Here is a 23,470-nt window from a genome sequence, read left to right on the forward strand (position 1 = left end):
ACGAAGAACGATTTTCGACAATTTAATTAGAAAAAAGGAGTTGAATTGTATCATTTCTAAGTAGAAGCGCTAAAAATTAAGCAATTTTAATTTTATTTTGGGAACCACAACACTAACATAATTATCGATTCACTGATGTACCAATTTCGGATAGTTTTATTTTAATTTTTTTTTATTTCAAACTGAATTTTTAATTTTTTAATTCCAAATCTTCCTTTAGAATTATTATTCAATCCAGAAAGTTTCGAATACAATATTTTTCAATTGGAAATTATTTATTTGTATAAGGCCATGTGATGAGTGGGTCACGCGACCAGATTTCTACCTTACCGCCACTTTTTTTATTTCCCAACTTATTTTCACACGAAACGCCACATCGAGTTGAAAATTTGGGATGATGAACAAGAAGCACTAAGAATGGTAGGTCTGGTCCTAAATCTGTATAATTATGAAAAAAGTTTTTTGTTGTAAATAATTTTTTTTTGCTTTTTTCATACTTAATAAATTTCAGGACCAGACCCAACTTTCTTAGTGCTTCTTATTTATTATCCCAAATTTTCGACTCGATGTGGCGTTTCGTGTGAAAATAAGTTGGGAAATAAAAAAAGTGGCTTTAATTTCGGAATCTGGTCACGTGACCCACTCGTTGCATGGCCTTAAATCTTCAACTGAAAATCAGACAATTTCAAAATCTTACATTGTAAATTAAAAATTAAGATAAAGAATACAAAGCAATATTGGTATGATGTGATTTCATTTTTTTAAATGCAAAATTTTCAGATTTTCAGTACGAAATTTCTTTATATTTACATCTAAAATTATGAAATTCAAAACTGATTATCAAGGCTTTGAATATCAAATGGGTAAATATTTAATAGCGAAATGGTCCTTAAATTTTGATTATATGAATTTCCAACTACAATATTGTTAAATTAAAATTTTGAAACCTCCAAAAATTAATCTAAAAATTAATTTAAGAAAAATTTAAGTTTCAAGCCCTCAAAGGTTAGAAGATTTGAGAATTGTACATTCAAAACTACAATTTTTAATTAAAATTATAGATATTTTAAAAACGATAAATATATTATCAATAAGTATCATATAATTTAGTCTCATGTAACATTTAAAAGGACTGAATAGATTTTTGTACTAAAAGTTTCGATTCTGTCAATTCAAAAGTAACTATCATTTTTGCCATTCCAAATTTCAGAATTTTAAATACTATGAGAAATATTGTGAACCTTTAAAGTTAAATTATTCTAAACACTTCGAAAATTATATAATTTCTATTGGGAGGCTTTCTAGAATTTAAAAATGCGGGAATTATGAAATACGGAAAATCCCCCACTGTAATATTTTTCTCCCGGATTGGTTTTCTCCCGGTGAAAATTTCTCCCGATTAGAGTTCTGAGTCGGTTATATTACTTTGAGAACGGTAACGAGAATGAGAATATTACCAAGAATATAATCGAGAAATAAATTCTCTGAGAATTTATGAGAAACCCAGAATTTACTTTAATTAATACAAAATTGCAATTTTTCGTTAACTTTTCGGTTGAAAATTCAACTCTTTTTTTTTCAAATGTTGTCTTTCTTATTTTAAAGTTTACCTGCATTAGCAAAAATTAAATCTTTTTTTGATAAAAATGCTACTATATGGTAAAGAATTTATTATTTTTTTAAAAGCTCATCCTTTTTGGATGAAAAAGTCGTATTTTTGGATTGAAAATTCAATTTTTTTCTTAGAAACTTATTTTTTTGTTACAAAAATTCCATTTTTGATGTTACTGAAGTCTATTTTGGACGAAAACTCAACTTTTTTGTGATACAAAATTCTTTTGCTTTAAGATAAATTTCATATTTTTTGATAAAAATGCAACTATTTGCTAGAGAATTCAACAATTTTGTTAAAAAGTCATCCTTTTTGGTTAAAAATTCGTCTTTATGGATTGAAAATTTAGTTTTTTTTCTTATAAAATAATTTATTGCTAAAAAATTTATAATTTGTTTGTGAAAATTCGACTTGAAATCTTTTTCAACAGAAAATTCAACTTTTTTTTGTTGAAAATTTATCTTTTTGATTTAAAACTTCATCTGTTATAGAAGAAATTTCTTTTTTTTTTGTATGAAAATGCAACTTTTTCATTAAAAATCGTTCTTCTTTGCTTGATAATTCAACTAATTTGTTTAAAACATTTGGCTGAATCGCTTTGTTAATAAATCACTTTTTTGTTAAATAATTATATTTTAAGCTCAAAAGTTATCTCGTTAGTTAAGAGTTTAATTATCTTGTTATAAATTAATCTTTTTGAATTGAAAATTCAACTACTTGGGTCAAAGTTAAACCACATTGTGAAATTTTTTTATTGAAGGCTTATGTTTGGTTGGTTTAACTGTTTAGTGGAAAACACTTCTTTTTTCGTTTTGTTTTAGAATTAATTTTTTAACAGAAAATTTAACTTTTCCATTTTTTTTAAATTGATATTTTTTTAGTTAAAAATTCGCGTTTTTTTCGCACAAAATAATTTTTTAGATTGAAATCTCCTTTTTTTACGTAAAAATGCATCAGTTTCGTGTAAAATTAATTTTTTTTCAAACAGTCATATTTTTTGTTTGAAAATTTAATTTTTATAAAGAAAATTTGTCTTCTGGTTTGAAGGTTCAATAATTTAGATAACATTTTATTTATTTTTTGAGTAAAAAATCTTTATTTGTTGGAAATTTGTCTTTTTGGTTTTAAAATTCTTTTCTTTTGTTGTATAAATTTTATTCTTTTTTATTAAAATATAAACTGACACTTTTTCATTGATAATTTGTCTTTTTAGGTTGAATATTCAACTATTATGTTAAAAATTCAATTATTATGTTGAAAATTCCAGTATTTTGTTAAAGAGTTATCTTTTAAAGTAGAAAAAAACTTGTCTTTTTGTTTTGTTTGAAATAAATAAATACATTTGAAAATTTTTAATTTGTACATGAAACAGTGTAATTCCTGAATATGTTTGAGCTAGAAAATAATTTATATTCAACTGCTGATATAACCTGAAGAATAAAAATATTTTTTAAAATTATAAATTTTTAAATTCGATTAAATTCTTTGAAATTCTCCTAAATTCTGTCATATTCTCGGTTATATATCCTGAACTTAAATTCTCGGGAATTTAAGAACTCTACTCCCGATTCTCCCGGGTTGGTTTGGCCCTCAGCTTGCAGACATCTTGGATTTCCAACACCCAAATATCCATTATCTAACCTAACCTGTTCAATTGTCAACAATCAACAGTTGTCAACAGTGTAAACAACTTCGTCGCTGGTACAAAGTCACAGAAAATTTCATAAATTGAAAGAAAATCGGGAAAAATGGAAGAAATCGAGCAGTTGAAACACTTGTTGAAGAATTGGCTTGATGAGAATAATGAAGATATTGAAGAAAACGAAGTCCTGGATGAAAACGACGAAGAATATAAGGATTATTTTTACGCCAACACATGTCACGTTTGTTATTCTTTGGACCGAGGAAAACGTTTAAAACGATGTGGTGGTTGTTACATGATTTCGTACTGTGGAAACTCTCATCAAGCGAAACATTGGCCAGTGCATAAGAAACTTTGTAAAGTTGTCAAAGATATTATCGCCAATTCAGGTGGACCCAGCATTTTTGGAAAAACCAAAGGCATGAACCAAAAACTTTGGGTAAGTTTTCAAATTCTTTTATTAAATTTTCTGGCTCATTCGTTGTTTTGTTTACACAAATTATTCAAATTTCACGCATTTAAAACGATAAATATTAGAGTTTTATTCAACTTTCGGCGGTTTTTTATTTTTAGTATTATTTTTGAAAACATAATAGGCGTTTTCTAAAGAAGATAATTTTCATAAGATTCTTGAGAAAATTAAATTTTTTTGAATATCAGATGTGTGAAAAAAAGAATCTAGACTTTTAGAAGTTTGGAAGAAATCAAGAATTATTTGATAATTTTTCGAAAATGTTTCCAAGATTTCAAATATTTTGAATCTATTTAGAGCGCCTCAAATTCCTAAAAATATTTTTAACTGACTGGAATTTATCTTAAAATTTTTAAAAATGATTCAAAATATACAAAATTTATTTATAATCTTCTGAACTTTCGCAGGAATTTAAAAAATTATTTTTATTCTCCTTAACCCTTTCGAAATTCTTTTAAATTTTCTAAAATTTTCTTATATTTAAAAATGTAAATTTCTAAATATCTTTAAAAGTTTAAAAATCTTTATAAATCCCTTCAATTCTTGTAAAATAATATTTCTTGAATTTCCTCGATTTTTATTTTTTAATCTTATCAAATTGAGAAAAAAATTTTGCTTTAAAATCTTTTGCACTCTTTTTAAAAATGTTATGAAATCGTTTTATTCAAAATTTTATTAAAAATCATTAAGAATTGTCACACGAATCTTAAAAGAATTTTTTTAAGTCCTTTTATACCCTCTATACCTTCTAATCTTTAAAAAATATTCAAATTTTTTCTGAATTTTATTTAAATTCTGGAAAATTGCCTTAAAAATTTCAGATTTTTCGTTGACAATTTTAGAAATCTTTTGAAATTTATTGAAATATTTTTAAATAATTTCTTCAAATTAAATTTTCAAAATAAAAAACCATTTTAGTTTTTCCCAGGAACCTAATTTTTTTTTTCATTTTCCTGACAACTTACGAAATTCTAAAAAAAAACTTACAATTCCTAATTATTTTTTAATCCTTTCAAAACTTCTGAATATCTCTTGAACTTACTCCATTTTAGGAAATAATTAAAAATGTTTTATAATATTTTTTCAATTTTCTCTTAGAATTAATTACAAAACAATCATTGACAATTTTTTCACCAATTTCAATAACATTTTTCTTCATTCTCTTGAAGTTCTGCAAAATCCAGTTTACTTAAAATTTGTTTAAATCCTGAAAAATTTAAAAAAAAGCCTTCCACATTTTTTTCCACACATTTTGAAACCTTCAAAACTTAAAATTATTCTTTTAAAATGAAATCTAAACCTAAGTCTAAAATTTCCAATTATTAAACAATTGTTTACAATTTAAATTTTCTCATCTAGAAATAAATTTTATGATGAAGCAAAATTAATTATTAAAAATCTTTGATATACAAAGTTCATGATGGAGAAAACTTATAAATAAAAAATATTACGTAATTTAAAAAAAACTAGTGATTGAGAAAGCAGTTAAACTTTCCACCAAATAGTTGAATTTGTAACCAAAAAATATCCATTTTTGACGAAAAATGTAATAATTAATATTTCAACCAAAAAATATGAATATGCAACGAAATACGTAAATCCCAGGGGGGTGCTTCCACTGTTTTAATGCAAAAAATGTGTCGCAAGAGTAGAAAACGGCCGTGAGGCGGCGCTAGTAGTAGCTTTATTCTACAAAACCATGCAGTACCATGGAAAAATTGTATAAAAATTACAAAATAAATATAAAAAACCCTTTAAAATCATTTTTTCTTCATAGTGTATTCTCAGGTAGTAAATGAGACTTATGTATTTACGTTTTATTTTGTTTAATATAGGAAAAAGCGGCATAATTAACATTATTTAAACAAATATCATGGCTATTCAGAACTTATAAAAAATAATTTTAAAATAAATAACGTATAGATAAATGAATGAAAAAAATACCAAAAATATATATTATCAAATTATAAAATTTTCCAAATTTCAAATAAAGACAAGATTTTTAATTGCCAAAAAATAAAATGAACCTAGTTAATTGATTATTAATTTATGAGCTATATTTATGGGATATATTTATGGGAATTTAACAATTTGTTTATTTTATAATTCGTCAATTTTTTGTTGTTGCTAATTTTTGATATTGTTATTCATTTTTTCGTTGTTTTGAATTAGTTCTGGACATTGAAACACTTTTCATTAGAATTTGTAACGAAGCTAAAATATTTTACCATTTGTATGTCACTCTTAAAGAAAGACCATTAACGAATTTTAGTTTATCTTTGACGAGACTCAAATTAATGGAAAAATATTTTTCAAAGTGCTATAATAAATCCATGTTGAAATTAAATTCTGAGAATTGAGAACAAGAAAATAAGTATTATGACATTATTTTTAAATTTATGGAAATATAACTTTCATAAAATTCTTGAGAAAATTTAGAAGACTTTTGAATATTTCAGACGAGTCAGAAAAGAATCTAGAAGATTTTAAAGAAATTTTTTTATTATATATGATTTTACAAAATATTATGAAAAATTCCAGTCTTTTTAAAAGATGTTTACAACTTTTAGAAGTTGGGAAGTAATCAAGAAATATTTGATAAATTTTCGAAAATGCTTCCAAATTTTAAAATATTTGTAATCTATTTAAAACCTCTTAAATTCCTGAAAATATTTTTAACTAGGCTCGAATTTTTCTCAAGATTTTCAAATTTTTTTCTCTTGAAAATTTTCGAAATTATTTGCAATTCTACTCAATATTTCTTGAATTTACCCGATTTTTGTTTTGCAATCTTACCGAATTGAAACATTTTGCTTTAAAATCTTCTAAACTATTTTTGGAAATTTTGGGAAATCTTTTGTTATGTTGAAAAACCTTTTTCAGTTTTCTCTTATAGTTCATTTCTCAAAATAAAAAATTATTTAAAATTTTCTCACGAATATAAGGAAAATTCCTTCTTTTTTTATCTTATTAAAACTTCTAATTTCTAAAAATTATTCAAATTTTTTCTACATTTTTTATTTATTCTGCAAAATTTTAAAAATTCCCTTAAAATCTTTTAAATTCTTCTTTGACTATTTTTGAAATCTTCTAAAATCTTTTAAAATAATCTCTTCAAATTAATTTTTTGATGAAAAAAAATGATTTTAATTTTTCCTAGGAAACTGAAAAAATGTCTTTCATTTTCGTGAAACTTTACAAACTTCAGAAAAAAATGTTTACAAGTTTTAATTATTTTTGAATCGTTTCAATTTTTTTCTCAAATTATGTTATTTTGCAAAATTCTGCTTTAAAATATTTCACACTTTTTAAAAATTTTAGAAAATAATTCAAAATGTTTTGTGATCTTTTTTTCTATTTTCTCTTGAAATTCCTTAGAAAATAATCATTTTAAAATTTCCCATGAATTTTAAGAATTTCTTTTCACATCCTGACAAAATCCTTCATTCCCTTTTTATAATTTCAAGGAACAATTTATACGGCATTTTTCCGATTTCAAGTAAATGTAATTTTATTGATTTAAAATTAAATATGTCTAAGCGACCAAGTTACTCCATAGAAAATTCAACTAGTTTGTTCAAACTTTATATAGTTTGGTTTAAAATTCAACTGTTTTATTGAACATTTATTTATTTTTTTCCATTAATACATTTTTTTGGGTAAAAAAGTGTCATAATCCAAATTTGCGGCAGAATATTAATCTTATTGGTTGAAAATTCGTCTATTTTGTTTCATATTCGTCTTCTTTGGTTGAAGTATTAACTGTTTTAAATATAATTGTTACATTTTTCGTCGAGGATTCATCTTTTTTGGTTAAAACTTCAACTACTTAGTGAAAAGTTAAATTACTTTGTTAATAACTAATTTGTTTTTTAGAATATTTATCATGTTAGTAGAAAATTAACCTTTTTCTTTGAAAATTCAACTATTTTGTTAAAAATTTTTTGTTGTTGAAATTATTAGTTTTTACCGAAACTTTAATTATTCAATTTTTGGTTAAAAATTTATTATTTTTAGTAGAAAATTCAACTATTTCGTTAAGAATTCTTCTTTTTTACGTTTAAAAATTAATGGTTTTTACTACTACACTAAACTATACTTCAAGGATTAACAAGTGAATAATAATGTATTTTTCAAGAAGATTTGGATTCAGTTCAAAATTTAAGAATTTCCCAATTTAAATTTTATAAACCATTTTTAATTTTAAAATAACTTCAAAATAGTATATCCATAATTAAAGGCTTTTATTAAATTTAAAATAGTGTTTTAGTTTAAAATTTGAAAATCTTATACTTTTTAATTAAGAAAAATAATAATGGCCTTATGCTTAGAAATCCTTTATTTTTTATGTAAAATCACTAATCATAAATTAAATATTTAAAACTAAACAAAAAACGTTACAATTTTAATTGTTCTATTTGAAAAAATTAATTCACAAGTAAAATTGTTGAATTTTGATGTATAATAAATATTGAACACCTATATTTCCTAGAAAAAAATTTTTAAAATAATATAGATTTTCGTAGATTTCGAACAAAAAATTGAGAAGCTTTTTAAGAATTGCCAAACGCTTCAAAAGAATATAAAAAATGTTCTCAAGATTCCTAGAAAAATTGAAAATGACTTTTTATTTTGAGAAATTAATTTTAAGAGAATATTTAAAAAGATTTTCAAAATTGCCACAAATGAATCTGGAAGATTGTAAAGAAGTAGTTTTGAATTTTCAGGATTAAAAAAAAATTTAGAAAAATTCGAATTATTTTAAAATATGTTTTAAAGTTCTGATGAAATTACAAAAATATTTTTAAAATATTTCAAAATTGAATAAAAATTAACAATGTATGTAGATATTTCAAGATTTTAAAATCAATTTTTAAATCTTTTGAAGGATTTTTAAGTTATTTAAAATGAAAATAATTTAACTTTTAATTTAAGAAGTATTCAGTTTATAACAAAAATTTAATCATTCAATTTGTAATATTTCTAGCTTAAAATTGCTGAAAATGATTTGCAGCTCAATTTTTATTACTTCAAATGGAATTTTTTCACTTTTTAACTTAACAATTTAAAATTAAATGCATTCGGTTTCAAGCATATAAATCCAAGTTATCATTTTCAAATTTTTTTTGATGAATTGATGAGAATCAATCACAATGAATTAAAAAAATTTTCAAAATAATATAATTTTAAGCAATTTTAAGCGAAAAACATTAAATATTGACCGATTATATTTTTATAAACTTAACACAACTTAAACTAAAAGTTTTAAAAAATTTTAAATAGTTTAAAAATCCTTAAAATGATTCAAAATCTTGAAACATTTACATGTTGTTTGACCTTTTTTCCAAATTTTAAATTATGTTGAACGTTTTTTTCAGAACTTCTAAACCTCTTTTAAAATTATACGAATTTTTCCTAATTTTTTTTTTAATCCTGCAAAATTGGAAAAATGTCGTTTAAATTCTTTCACAATTCTTCAATGAAATTTTTTGTTTCGAAGATTGTTTGCAGACACTTCGTTTTCATTATTTGAAAATTTTAATTAATTTTGAATTTGTTCAAAAGATCTAAAAAATTTCTTCAACTTATTCGGATTTTTTCTAAGAATAATAGGTGTTCAATTGTTATTTATGTATCAAAATTCAACAATTTGACTTGATATTAATTTTTTTAAAACAGAAGAATTAAAATTGTAAGTTCAAAGTTTAGTTTTTTGTTTAATTTTGAACATTTAATTTATAATTACTTACTTCAAATGAATAGTCAGATATTTCTAAATATTAAGTAATTGTTTTTTTTCTTAAATGATTTTTTAAATAATTGAATGGTTTAAAATGGAATAGCAATGATAATAGTTTATCAATAACTTTTATTGAATTCAAAAAATTTTCAATAATATTTTTATCGCAAGAACTAATAAGATTGTTGATATTAAAATTTAACAAAATTAAATCAGTTCACGAATTTCTTCCTTAACATCTTTCAGTGTTTTTTTTTTTTTTGACTATTGAATCTCCCATTTCTTTTCATTTAATTCCTACATTTTTTCTGATATCAGTCTTTTCATTAAATTTTCTTTTCCAATTTTCAAATAAAGAATTCGCTATTAAATAAAATTTCTAGTAAATTTTCAAAATTCCTGAACTTTTTCAGGGTTTCCAGTGATTTTTTTGTAATTCCATGACTTTTCCAAGTCGTGTAGCAACCAAGTTATAATTTTTAATTATTCAAGTCTTTAAAAAAATTAAAAATCTAAAATGGAAAATTCATAAAGTGAAAGATTTTCGAATTACGCATTCGAAACTGAATGATAACATAATTTTTTATTCCAAAAATTTGGTAACTGGTCAAAAAATAAATTCACATTCCTCTATTTTCCGACATTTAAAAACCTTTCTCCTTCATTGCAGACAAAAACGGAGTTGAACAAAAATGAATTTTCAACAAAAGGGTTCAACCCAAAAGATGATTTTTTAACCAAGAAGATTTATTTTATTTTATAAAAATGGAGTAGTTAAATTTCCAACTAAGGAGATAAGCCTTTGAAAACAAAAAATATAATAAAGTAGTTGAATCCTAAAAAATATAGATGAATTTGCAATCAATAAAGATATATTTTTAACCAAATAGTTGAATTATCAACTAGAAAAGATTTTTCTTCAACCAAAAATGGAATTTCCATAATTTCGAGATTGAAAAATTAATCCAAAAACACAAAACGAATTTTTAACCTCTTGAATTAAACGAAAAAAACGAATTTTTAATAAAATAGTTCAATGTTCTACTCAGGGTGGCCGTTTTAATCGAAGAAAAAAATTCCCGGTTTTTTCCCGGTTCGCAAACATTTTTCACGGCCAATGAAATTTAAAAAATCAAACTATATTCTAAACATTTTTCCATATAAAGTAATAAACAATAAACAACAAATTAAAGCATTCAAAGTGGAACCCTTGAATTCCAAACTTTTAAAATTTAAGTTTAAAAGTTTATCAATTCAAAAATGGTGTATTCAAATGCTCAAAAATTTACACGCGCCAAATGGAAGGTAGTAATACTTTTCAATCAAACAATGTTAAATGAAATTCAAATAAACTGCAAATTTTAGAATTTTTATAAATAATAGAGCTCAAAGATTCAAATTCAGTTCCAAAAATATAAATCCACATTAACATTTTCAAGTATAAATTAAAGATTCAACAATGAACTGTAAAAACTTTCGTAATTACATTATTTCGAGTAATTTTAAGCTAGATACATTAAAAATTGAAAAATAATTGATTTAACTTAACATTTCTTTAATTAGAGGTTAAATTATTTTTATTTTAAATAGTCTAAGCATCCTTTAAAAGCGTTAACATTTTATTTCAAAATCTTGAGAAATCTGGAAGTGGTTTAAAATGTTGCCAAATTAAAAATACATTTTGATTTTTTTTCGGAACTTTTAAATATATTTCAAAACGAATTTAAATTTTTCTATAACTTTTAGAAAATCCTGAAAATTAAACAAAATTAAATTTAAATTTATAAATAACAATAGAACATTTATTATTTGTACAAATATTAGAGTAATTTTAAGAGATATTTAGAAGTTTTAAAAAGATTCGAATTAAATTTAGAACTTGAAATAATTTCCAATACTTACAGCCGAATTAAAAATAAAATGTAGATTTTTGCAGATTTCAAACAAAAATGTAGAATTTTTTAAAGAATTTTGAAAGACTTCAAACGAATAAAAATTTTTCTCAAGATTCTTAGGAAAATTGAAAATGATTTTTCACTTTGAAAAATTATGAAAGATTTTAGGGATTTTTTCTAATTTGCAGGATTTTCAAAAATTGTAGGAAATTGTTTTCAATTATATATGTGTCAAAATTTAACAATTAAACTTATAAATTAAACACTTTTTAGATAGAACAATTAAAATTGTAATGCTAAAAGTTTAAATGTCCTTCGAAAATCTAAAGCTTCAAAGCTTTTTATGTAAAACAATTCAGTTTCAAATGGTTTACTTTTAAATATTTGGTTTCAATTTACTCGTCTGAAATAAACAGTGAAATATTGCTAAATATTAAATATTTATTCTTTTTCTGCATTAAGAAATTTCAAATTAAATGGAATAAAAATTAAATAATTTTGGATTTATTTTAAAGTTGAAAATAGTAAAACGCACGTTTAAATTTTTTAAGGGCTAAAAAAATTAATAGAAATAATATATTAATCAATTTATTTATTTTATTTAATATGAAAAAATAATATAAAGGAATACCTCAAACTCTGAATTAAAAATATATTATTGACAAAATTCATTTCAATTTTTATTAAGACTTTCTGATGGAAACAGTTACAATCTGGAAATTCTCAAATTTTGAACGGATCTAGAATTGTTTGGTCAAATCAATTATCGTTTATTTATATTTACAGTTGATAAAATTAAACTGTTTTTACCAAAAATTTTCAACTTCAAATGCTTTTAATTTTTTAAATCCTCAAAACTGCACTTTGATTATTTAAAAAACTGTTAAAATCGAACTTAAGCAGATTTTTCTTCTGGAAATTCGTAAAATTTCCGGTTTCCCGGTCCAGCAGCCACCCTCTTTTTTATAAAAAAATCTTCGATTTTAAAAACTTCTAATTTTTTATTTTTTTAACCTTTAAAACTGCGTTTTAAAATTCTTTAAATTAAACATAAGCTTAAAAATTAAAAATGGAAAATTTTTAAAGTGAAAGATTTTCGAATTAAGTATTCTAAACTAAATGATATAATAATTTATAAATATCACAATTTGAAATATTATTTAAAAAACGGTTAAAATCAAAGTTGGACAAAATTCTTATTCTAAAAATTTGTTTACAATTCTCGGTCAAAAAATACATTCACTCTCATTTTTCCCGATTTTCCCGGTCCAGCGGCCAACCTGCTACTAAATTGTGGAATTTCCAAGCCAAACAGATGAATTTTCTAAAAAAAAATCGATCCTTTCTCCTTCATTCCAGACAAAAACGAAGGTGAACGCAATGCTGATAGTCTCATTAAAACTAGGTCGAGATCTCTGTCCCAGTGAGAAGAATATGTTCAAATTCCCACGAGCTTGTTCAATCTGCCACGAGAGTGACCACAACGCCCTGACAAACTGCAACTTCTGCGGAAACTCGAGCTTCTGCAAAGATCATGCCTCCGATTCAAAGCACAAATCCCTCTGTCCCTCATTTTTCGCCTGCTACAGCCTTGACATTTTAAAAAGGTTCACCAACTGCATGACAGTCTCCGAAACCGTTTCCGTCCTCCTCGAATCCGAAGCCATAAACTTCATTCCCTCCAGCGATCAAGTCGTCAAATCTCCCTCATCCATGAGAGCATTTCTCGACACCTATTTCAAAAAAGTCGTCGATATCCGTCGAAATAAATCCCGTCCCGAATACTGGGATATGTTCATCTCCGAATATTTTTCAAGGCCTCTAACTTTACTTTCCGCGATGGAAAAAATTAAATTTACACCCTCGACCGATTTAGTAGTTCACGTTCTTGGCGCAAATTATCTCGAACTCTCGGATGTTTCGTCCTGGGAATTAATTTTGCACTGGATCCCCAAAGTCGAGAGATTGAAAATTGTTTTAATTGGTCCAGAACTTCCTAAAGAGATATCAAAACCCGAAATGTGTGCTTGTTGCAGCTCGAGGAAGAAAAGTGTCACCGTGGAAGTTCACGAAGACTTGTATCATCATTATATCGCGAAAGGCTATTCGAAACCGCATCTTGTTATCGGCTATAATGTTGGAATTGCCGAATTTGAAAATCCTGGAACGCCCGAAGATTCCTGGAAAGCGACGATTCTTAGTTTGTCGGTGAATCAGTCGCCTTTTATTTTGACGGCTTATACCGAGGAAGAGGCGAGAAAGGACGACAAGAGAATTTGTCTTATTTCGGGAGACACGACCAAGTATTCTTTCTTTGAGAAGAACTCGTTCGCCAGTTTGAAACCACTCAGAGATTTTGAGACAGAGGGGATATTCGTCGAGAATAATTATATTATTATATATGAAAATTTGCAGAACTCAAAAATGAAACACAAAAATGAAAAAAATTCGACTCTAGTTTCTAGGAAAGAAAATAATGCGGAACCAACTCTAGAGATGAATGAAATAACATTGGAACAGTTAAAAGAGGAGAATGAACGTCTCATGGGAAGAATAAAACGGCTACAAGTGACAATTGAAGAAGAGAAACTAGGAATTAAAATTGCGCCGGAAAGAACAAATTTGAGTAGGGAAGTGGCGAATATTGAAGAGAGTATGGAGCGCGAAATTCGGGAATTAAGGGACGATATTATGAAATTCAATGTAGATCAGTAGGTTTTCTTTTCATGTATTTTTGTTTTTATGTATTTTTGTTTAAAGAACTTTTGTTATCTCGTGTCAAAAATATTCCTGTGTATTTAACACTTTTATAAAAAAAATCGAATGAAATTATTACGAAATTAATAATATTAATTATTAAAAGTTGGGATTTTCTCAAGTATTCAATTAAATTATGATGTGATTCTTACCTCGAATTCGTAAGGGCGAAAATTCGTTTCTTGTATCGATGTAAATAACTTTTCCGTTCAAGTGTCCATAACTTTTACTTAATTGTGCAGCAATACAAAGCTGAAAACTTAAATATAATTACAAATTAGTATTTAATAGAAAATAGAAAAACTAAATAAAACTCTACTTTTAATACTTTTTACTTAAAAAAGAATGTAATTTATTTTCCCTATTCTTAGAAATCATCCATAAACTACGTTATCAATTTTATGCTCTTTAGCCTCTATTTTTAATAAAATTTATGTAAATAGAGCATATTTATTTATTATTTTGTAACAAAAAAAGACAAATTTACAATAAAAAAATTAATTTTTAACTAAACGGCTAAAAAACAAACATTAACAACCAAATCGTTGAACTTGCATGCAAAAAAGAAATTAATTGTCTACCATAAAAAATTAATTTTAAACATATAAAGGTGCATTTTCATCAAAATGGTTAAAAATTTAAACCAAATAGGGTGTTCAAGAATGAAATTTAAATCAAATTTTCGGGTACGGCAAATTTGATTGTTTCTATAGTTTCTTCTATATATATTTCAAAAAGATTTATATCAAATTTAAAATAATCGATAGAGCACTTTTTTACAAAAAAAAAGTCTATCTTTTTCATAAATTTGTGAAATTGTGATGAACAGTAAATATACGGATTAATAAACGTTAAAAAATCATAAGTTCACAATGTATGAAAAAAATAGTTTTTGTTGTTAAATTTATTAAAAAAAAGTGCTCCAACGATTATTTTAAATTTGATATAAATCTTGTTGAAGTAATGTTCAAGAAACGATAGAAACAATCAAATTTATAGAACCCGAAAATCTTGAAGAAAAAAGTTAATTTTCAAACTAAAAAGATCATTTTTCTACTAAAAGACAGTTTTTTTAAAGAAAATATTTGAATAGATGAATCTGAAATCAATCAACGTAAATTTTAAAACAAATCATTGAATTAAATTAAAAACTTTTAGTTTAAAAAATTAATTAAAAAATAAAACGAATATTCAAATTGTTGAAATAAACGAAAAAAGACGAATTTTAAACAAAATAGTTCAATTTGCTACCAAATTGTGGAATTTCCAAGCCAAAGAGACGAATTTTGTAAAAAATCGATCAATTTTGAACAAAAATGATAGATAAATTGTAGCAATTTTTTTAAAAGTATTTAAACATTAAACCAAGTATTTGGTTTTTAAACAAAAAAATACGATTTTTTCAACAGACTAGCTGAATGCACAACAAAAACTGAACATTAAAATTTTGAAACAAAAAAATTAAATTTCCACGAATTTACAACGAAATAAATGAATTTTTAACCAGAAAGTGAAATTTTCAACTAAAAAATAAATTATATTTTTGATTTTAGGTTTTTTTTGACCAGGGGAATGTATTAATAATTTTGATATTAATTTTCTTGTTTGCTTGGTCTATAATAAATATTTTTTTAATATTGATTTAAAATTGTTAAAAAAATGCTCTCTAGCTCCGCTGGGACTCGAGCCCAGACCTTGCAGACTTCCGGTTTGATGCTCTTCACAATTTTAAATAAATATTTTAAAAATATTGATTAAGGGTCATGTAAACAAAAAAATTAACACTAAAATTATAAAAAATATAATGTTCAATACAAAAGGAAAGAGGTACATTTTCAATTAGAAAATTAAAATTTTTATTCAAAAGAAAAGAATTTTCAACAACACACGTACATTTTCAACCAAAAATATGAATTTTCTAACAAAATGATGAATCTTAACAAAAAAATGAATTTTCAACAAAAAGTTTGAACCCAAAAGATGATTTTTTAACCAAGAATATTTATTTTATTTTATAAAAATGGAGCAGTTAAATTTCTACCTAAGGAGATGAGTCTTTTAGCCAAGAAAAAACCAATTTTTAGTAAAGATAATTGAATCCTCAAAAATACAGATAGATTTGCAATCAATAAAGATGAATTTTTGATCGAATAGTTGAATTCTCACCAAAAACAGATTGATTTTCAACCAAAAAGGATTACATATTAAATATATGCCAAAAATTAAACAAGAAGATCAATTTTCTGCAAAAAAATTTTCAGTTTGAAGAAAATTCATTCCTAATTGCAAAAAAAAACGAATTTTCAACAAAACACTTATATTTTCAACCAAAAACATGAATTTTCAAACAAAATGATGAATTTTTAACAAACAAACATTATTTCAAAAAAAGAGTTCAATCGAAAAGATTATTTATTAACCAAGAACATGCAAATCAAGAAAGATGTATTTTAAAACAAATAGTTGAATTTTCAGCTATAAAAGATGTTTCTTCAACCAAAAATGGAATTTTCAAAATATACAGGAACTTTTAACCAGAAAGTGAAATTTTCAACTAAAAAAATGATGTTTAACAAAAAATGGAATAGATACATTTTCAGTTTAAAAAAAATTAATTCTTAATGGCAAAAAAACACGAATTTTTAACAAAACACTTAGATTTTCAACCAAGAAGATTAATTTTTGAACAAAATGATGAATCTTTGTAAAACAATGAATTTTCAACAAAAGGCTTCAACTCAAAATATGATTTTTTAACAAAGAAGATTAGCTTTCTAAAAATGGAGTAATTAAATTTTCAACTTGAACCAAAAATTGAATTTTTAAATTTTTTAGGTTAAAAACTTAATTTAAAAATAAAATGAATTTTCAATCTGTCAAATTAAAGGAAAAAACACGAATTTTTAACCAAATAGTTTAATGTTCTACCAAATTGTGGAGTTTCCAAGACAAACAGATGAATTTTATAAAAAAAAGCGATCAATTTTTAACTAAAATAATAAATAAATTGTATTATTTTTCTGAAAAGTAGTTAAACTTTAAAATAAGTAGCTGCTTTTTCAACTAAGAAATACGAACTTACAAAGGAATGTTTAAATCTTTGACCAAAACCAATTAAATTTCAAACAAACATTTAAATTTTCAACCAAAAAGGAATAGGTACATTTTCTGTCAGAAACGTTAATTTTTAATTGTAAAAATATGATTTTCTAACAAAATACTCACATTTTCAACAAAAAAAATGAGTTTTCAAAGAAAATTATAAATCTTTAACAAAAAAAGTGACCATCCAACAAAAGGATTCAAGCCAAAAGATAATTTTTTAACCAAGAAGAGTTACTTTCTAAAAATGGAATAATTAAATTTTTAACTAAGGAGATAATTCTAAAAAAAATCCATTTTTAACAAAGTAATTTATTTTTCATCCAAGCAGTTGAATTTTTTTATCACAAAAGAGGACTTTTTAATAAAATAGATACATTTTCAGCAAAAAAATTTATTTTTTAACCAAATAGGATAATTTTTACCTAAACTTAATTAGTAATGTAATTTATGGATGGTCCGTTAAAGAACATTTTTGCATGTTTGCAGTTTTATAAAAATTTACCAGATTTGTGTTTTTCCGGAACCTGGAACTCCACATAATTCAATCATCGTTCCACAGTGAAATCCACCGTCCAAAATGTCGTTCAGGCATTGGCTGTCAGTCGTTATTGTGTCTCTTTGAGACTCTTTCTTTATTTGAAAATAAAAATTCTTTGGTAAATAGGACTTTTCCAAACTTTGTTAAAAGATAACTAGATAACCAAAAAAATCGGAACTTTTCAGGGGAGCGAAAAAACAGGCTGTAAAATCGAAATTACCATTGAAAGAAAAAAAAGTGGGGTCCTGGCTTCAAGTGTGACTAAATTAAGGCCACAAAAAAGTGATTACAAAAAGCTGCGGATCGTTATAAAAAGTGCAATTTTCAGTTTAAAAAAAAATCGCGATATATTGAGTAGGTTAATCAGAAAAAAATGAGTTTAATAAAAAAAAAAACGATTCCGAATAAATCATTCAAGAAAAAAGTTTCATCTGAAAAATGTACAGGCGATTTTACCTTAAAAAATGTAATAGTTGATATTTCAACCAAAAAATAGAAAATTCCTACAAAAAAGAATTAGTTTTGAAACTAAACATACGAATTTTCAAACAAGATTATTTTTCTACCAAAATACATGAATTTTCAAACAAATAGTTGAACTTTTAACTAAAAATGGAGAAGTTAAATTTGTGATAAAAAAATTTAAACAAAAATATGAAAAAAAGTTTTTAGAAGTCAAATTTTCAACCAGAGACGAATTTTCTATATATAAAGATTTTTCAGTCAAGAAAAAATCCAAATTGTTGAATTTCCAATAAAAAAGATAATTTACAACCAAAAATATGCATTTTTAACTAAAAAAGAGAAAAATTCAGATCATCAATATCAGTTTCCTAACGAAAAAGACGAAGTTGTAACCAGCAAAGATCAATTTTCAACCAAAAACGAAAAAGTGACATTTTCAGTCGAAAACTTAATTTTAAACCCAAAAAATAGTTCGATTTTGTTAACCAAAAGTAAATTCTCAAAAAGTGTAATAAGTTGATATTTCAACCAAAAAATAAATTTAATTAGGACGTCAAACATATGAATTTTTAACCAAGAAGATTAATTTTTTACTAAGAAAGATGAATTCTCAACCAAACCGTTGCATTTTTAATTAAAAAAGAAGAAATCTCAAGTCTACCAATATTAGTCTCCTGTCAAAATAGACGAATTTGCAACTAACAGAGATGAATTTTCAATAAATAATGGAACAGGGTGGCCGCTGGACTGGAAAACGGGGAATTTTGTGAGACCGGGAAATTAAGGGAATTTTTTTATACCGGGAATTTTACAAATTTCTAGAATAAAAATCTATCCACGTTCGATTTTAATAGTTTTTAAATAATTAGTTGAATTTTTATGTTTTTCAATGATGCTATTGTTTAGCTTACAATGCGTAATTCAAAATTTGTTTACTTTAAAAATTTTCAATTTAAAATTTTTATTTTTAAGCTTACATTTTTAATTTAAAGAATTTTAAAATGCTTTCTTAAAGACTTGAACAAATAAAAAATAAAAGCCTTTGATGTTGAAAATTTTGAACAAAAAACATTTTTTTTTAATAAACAAATAATATTTTTTAATTTATCTGTACTTTAAGTAATAAAAATTGAAAAAAAAACGATTTTAAACCAGTTCAAAATTTGAGAATTTTAAGATTTTAACGTTAAAACTTAAATGGTTTCAACTTGAAAATCTTAGTCATCAAACAAATGTGAACGTGTGACTGAAAGTTTATAAACTATTTTCAACTTAAAAATAACTTCATAATAATATCTTCCTAATTAAAGGATTTTATTAAATTAAAACTATTGTTTCAGTCTAAAATATTCAAATTTAACCCATTCAATTTGAAATTTTTAATTAAAAAAAATTAATTATTAAATATTTAGCAATATTTGATTTTTATTTCAAGAAAAGTAAATTGAAGACAAATATTTTTAAGTAAAGAAGAGCCTTTAAACTTTGAACATTACAATTTTAATGGTTGTATTTGAAAAATGCTTAATTTGTAAGTGCAATTTCTAAATTTTGATGTATAATTTACAAATGAACATTTGTAGAAAAAATTTGAGTAATTTTGAGAGATATTTAGGATTTTTAAAAAGATTTTAAATTATCATGCAAAATTTATAAAGTTTTTCTTAAAATCTTTTAGAATCTTTTTTGAAAATTTTGTTTAAATCTTTGAAAAACTTTTTAAATATTCTCTTAAAATAATTTTTCAAAATGAAAAGTTATTTTTAATTTTCCTAGGAATCTTAAAAAAATGTTTTTATTCTTTTGAAGACTTTCACAATTCTTGAAACGAATCTAATTTTATTTTGTTTAAAATCTGCGAAAATCTACATTATGTTTTATATTAGGCCAACATTTCCTGTTTTACATTAAGTTTGAATTTTTTCAAAACTTCTACGTATCTCTTAAAATCACTCAAATTTCGCCTACAAATAATAAAGGTTCAATTGTTAATTATGCATCCAAATTGTAAATAAATTTTCTAAAATTTGCAGGATTTTCTGAAAATTGTAGAAAAAAAATTAATTAATTTTGACAGATATTTAGAAGTTCAGAAAAAATTTCCAAAATAATTTTAAATTTAAAACCAATTTAAAACAACTTCTAGATTTCTCAAGATTCTGAAATAAAATTTTGAAGCTTTCCAAGGATGTTTAAACTATTTAAAAAGAAAATAATTGAATCTCTAATTTAAGAAGTGTTCAGTTAAAATTTTTTCAATTTTTCAATATTTGATGTTTCTGGCTTCAAATTCCTTAAAATTATATAATTTTGAAAATTTTAAAGTTCATTGATCGATTTTTTAATACATAAGTTTTTAATTTAAAACATTTAAATTTTAATTTTAAAAGTTCAAAATTTAATAGTTCCACTTTGAGTGCTTTCATTTAAAGCTCAATTTTTATTACAGTTTTTATTACTATCTCAAGTAGAAAATTTGTTAGCTTTAGTGTTCAATTTTTTTAAATTTCATTGACCACGAAAAATGTTTGCGAGAAAAGACCGGGAATTAATTTCGTCGATTAAAACGGCCACCCTGTGGAAGTTACATTTTCTCTTAAACACTTAATTTCAAGCAAACAAAACAAAAACTAATTTTTAACAAAATAGGTAAATTTTCAGAGATAAACTGCCATTAAAAAAATTAAATTTTAACGAAGTATTTTAACTTTTACTCAAGTAGCTACATTCTAAATTAAAACGATGAATCTTTAACTGAAATAGCTAAATTTTCAGAAGAAGATTAATTTTCAAATATACAAATCGAATTTTGAATCAAAGAGATTAATTTTTAATTTAAATTATAAATCTTCAATAAAAAATACTTTTTTATGAAGTGGTTCATCTTTTACGCAAGTAATTGGATTTTCAAATTAAAAAAAAAACAAATTTACACCAAAAAATGAAATAGTTGCATTTTCAGTTAAGAAATTAATTTTGAACCAAAAGAAATCAGTTAAAAAATTAAATTTTAACCAAAATAAAAAGAGTTTTAAACAAATCAGTTAAAGTTTCAAAATAAAACAGTTAAATTTTCAACCAAAAAAGAATTTTTTTAAATTGAAGAAAAGTATTTTTTTATTATAAATAAACGATAATAATTTCAAGAAATAATATTCCTGGTAAGTTTTGATTTGCCAATCTTTTTATTACTACATTTAAAATAATATTTCGAACAAATCCTTTTAATACAACATGTTTTTTATTTTTTAAGCATTTTTTTGCAAAAACTTCATTTTCGATAAAAATGTTGCTTGCCTAGTTCTGTAGCGCAGGCCTTAAATTTTTCGTTTATAAAGGATTTTTCATCAGATTTAGTTGATTTAAAATTGACTGTAGATATGAAAATATAAAAAATGACTTACTTGCAAACGCTGTAGAGCAGTAACAGTTTTCGGCACATGCTTAATAATGTCCAATTCCTTCGCTTCCAGAAATTTGTGCGATTCTGAAAAGCAAAATAAATTTTCAGCTTTTTTCAAAATGAAAAAAATAGAACCGTAAATCATTTCAAAGGTAAATTTTAAAGGATTATATTTCTGCACTTGTAGGGCGACTGAAAAATCCCGAAAAATAAAATTCCCGACACTGTACAGTTCCCGAATTAGAAAATTCCCGAATAATAAAATTCGCGACAGTTTATAATATTACCGAATTGGAAAATTTCCGAATTGTAAAATTCAAGAAATTAAACAATTACAATTTTTTATGAATATATTTTATTGATTACAAATGCAATAATGAAATATTACTTTTAATTTTTTTAATTTCGAAAATTGTTTTAATTTAAAATAACAATAATTTTAAATAAAATATTTCTGGGTGACGCACTTTTTCAACGTGCATATAATTTGAAGAAAAAAAAATGCAAAAAGCGTTCGAAAAAATCGAATTTTAAATTAATATATATTTTGTTTGAAAAACGTTATAAGGTACGATGAAAATAGATAGTGATTTTTAGCTTCGAGGGGTAAATTTGGTCAAATTTAGAAGTTGTCAAAAAATCCAATTTTAAAGTTAAAAAAATGAGAACTTATCTTGCAGCTACTGAGTTGCTCAATTTATACACTGCAATTAATGAAATATATTGATAAAAAAATTGAAATTGTTTAATTTCTTGAATTTTACAATTCGAATATTTTATAATTCGCAAATTTTATTATTCGGGAATTTTAAAGTACCGGGAATTTTATTGTTCGGAATTTCCAGTCGTCTCCACTGGTATAGTGCTTCTATAATTATATTTTTGTTTCAATTGTAGAACAAGGCTTTTATATTTCAATGTTTTTTTTTAGTTTTTAAGTTCTCAGAAAACTATATAAAATGCTTTCTTATTCTCGAAAAATAGACGAAACTGAACTTTCAGGGTATAATAATAATATATTGGATGATTAATTATATTATTAACATTAAATTTAATTATCTTGTTGAAAAATAAATAATTTTCTTAAAAATTCATAATTTTTTGGTGGAATTCAACTGTTTTTATTTAAAATTAAAATCTTTTTTGGTTGAAATATCAACTCATTTTTTGTAGTTGAAAATACATGATTTTAGTTGTAAATTCACCTATGATTAAAAATTTAACTATTTGGTTAAAAAGTTGTCTTTTTCTTTGGTTCAAAATAATTAATTTTGTAACTATTAATTAAACCATTTAATTTTTTTTGTAAATTCAACTGTTTTGTTAAAAATTCATCTAATTTAGTGAAAACTTCAATTTTGTTGAAAAATTATCCGTTTTCTTTGAATTAAACTATATTTTTATTAAAAATTCAAATATGTTTTGCTTGAAATATCAAATATTACATTTTTCGTTGAAAATCCATATACTCAAAAAACTGTTTGTTAGCATCAAATAAACATTTGTTGCCCCTATATCAAACATAGAATTTGTTTGATTTAAGTAAAAACCGTTTGCGTTTAACAATAGTCTGTTTGATTCAAATAAATTTTATTTGAATCAAAAACATATTTGTTGAATTCAATAAAATATTTGTATGGCCTATATCACAGAAAGAATTTTTTGATTCAAACAAAAATTTTTCTGAATGTATTTTTGTTGAAAATTTAACAACTTGTCTGAAAGTCGCACTGCTTAATTAAACAATAATATTTTTGTTCGAAGATACAGCATTTTAGTTAAAAATTAATCTCTGATTGAAAATTTCACTACCTGGTTAAATTTTTTTTTCTTTGGTTAAA

General features: G+C 23.9%; 2 protein-coding genes across 3 annotated transcripts in view; one reads left to right on the top strand and one right to left on the bottom strand.

Annotated features, from left to right (window-relative positions):
* LOC117172467 (DNA repair protein RAD51 homolog 1-like) overlaps positions 1-23,470 on the bottom strand; it is a 77,446-nt gene that overhangs the window by 48,540 nt on the left and 5,436 nt on the right. For both annotated transcript variants that reach the window (XM_033360429.1, XM_033360428.1), the window contains 3 exons: positions 21,631-21,713; positions 17,726-17,853; positions 14,271-14,377 (listed from right to left, as the gene is read on the bottom strand). In XM_033360429.1, the coding sequence (XP_033216320.1) occupies positions 14,271-14,377; positions 17,726-17,853; positions 21,631-21,713 (318 nt within the window). The remainder of the gene's footprint in view (positions 1-14,270; positions 14,378-17,725; positions 17,854-21,630; positions 21,714-23,470) is intronic.
* Positions 3,231-14,461, top strand: LOC117172462. Its single transcript, XM_033360417.1, has 2 exons — positions 3,231-3,693; positions 12,721-14,461. The coding sequence occupies exons 1-2, from the start codon at positions 3,361-3,363 to the stop codon at positions 14,074-14,076; spliced, it is 1,689 nt and encodes a 562-aa protein (XP_033216308.1). The 5' UTR covers positions 3,231-3,360; the 3' UTR covers positions 14,077-14,461.

This window comes from Belonocnema kinseyi, chromosome 5 (assembly GCF_010883055.1).
Source record: "Belonocnema kinseyi isolate 2016_QV_RU_SX_M_011 chromosome 5, B_treatae_v1, whole genome shotgun sequence".
Lineage (NCBI taxonomy): Eukaryota > Metazoa > Arthropoda > Insecta > Hymenoptera > Cynipidae > Belonocnema > Belonocnema kinseyi.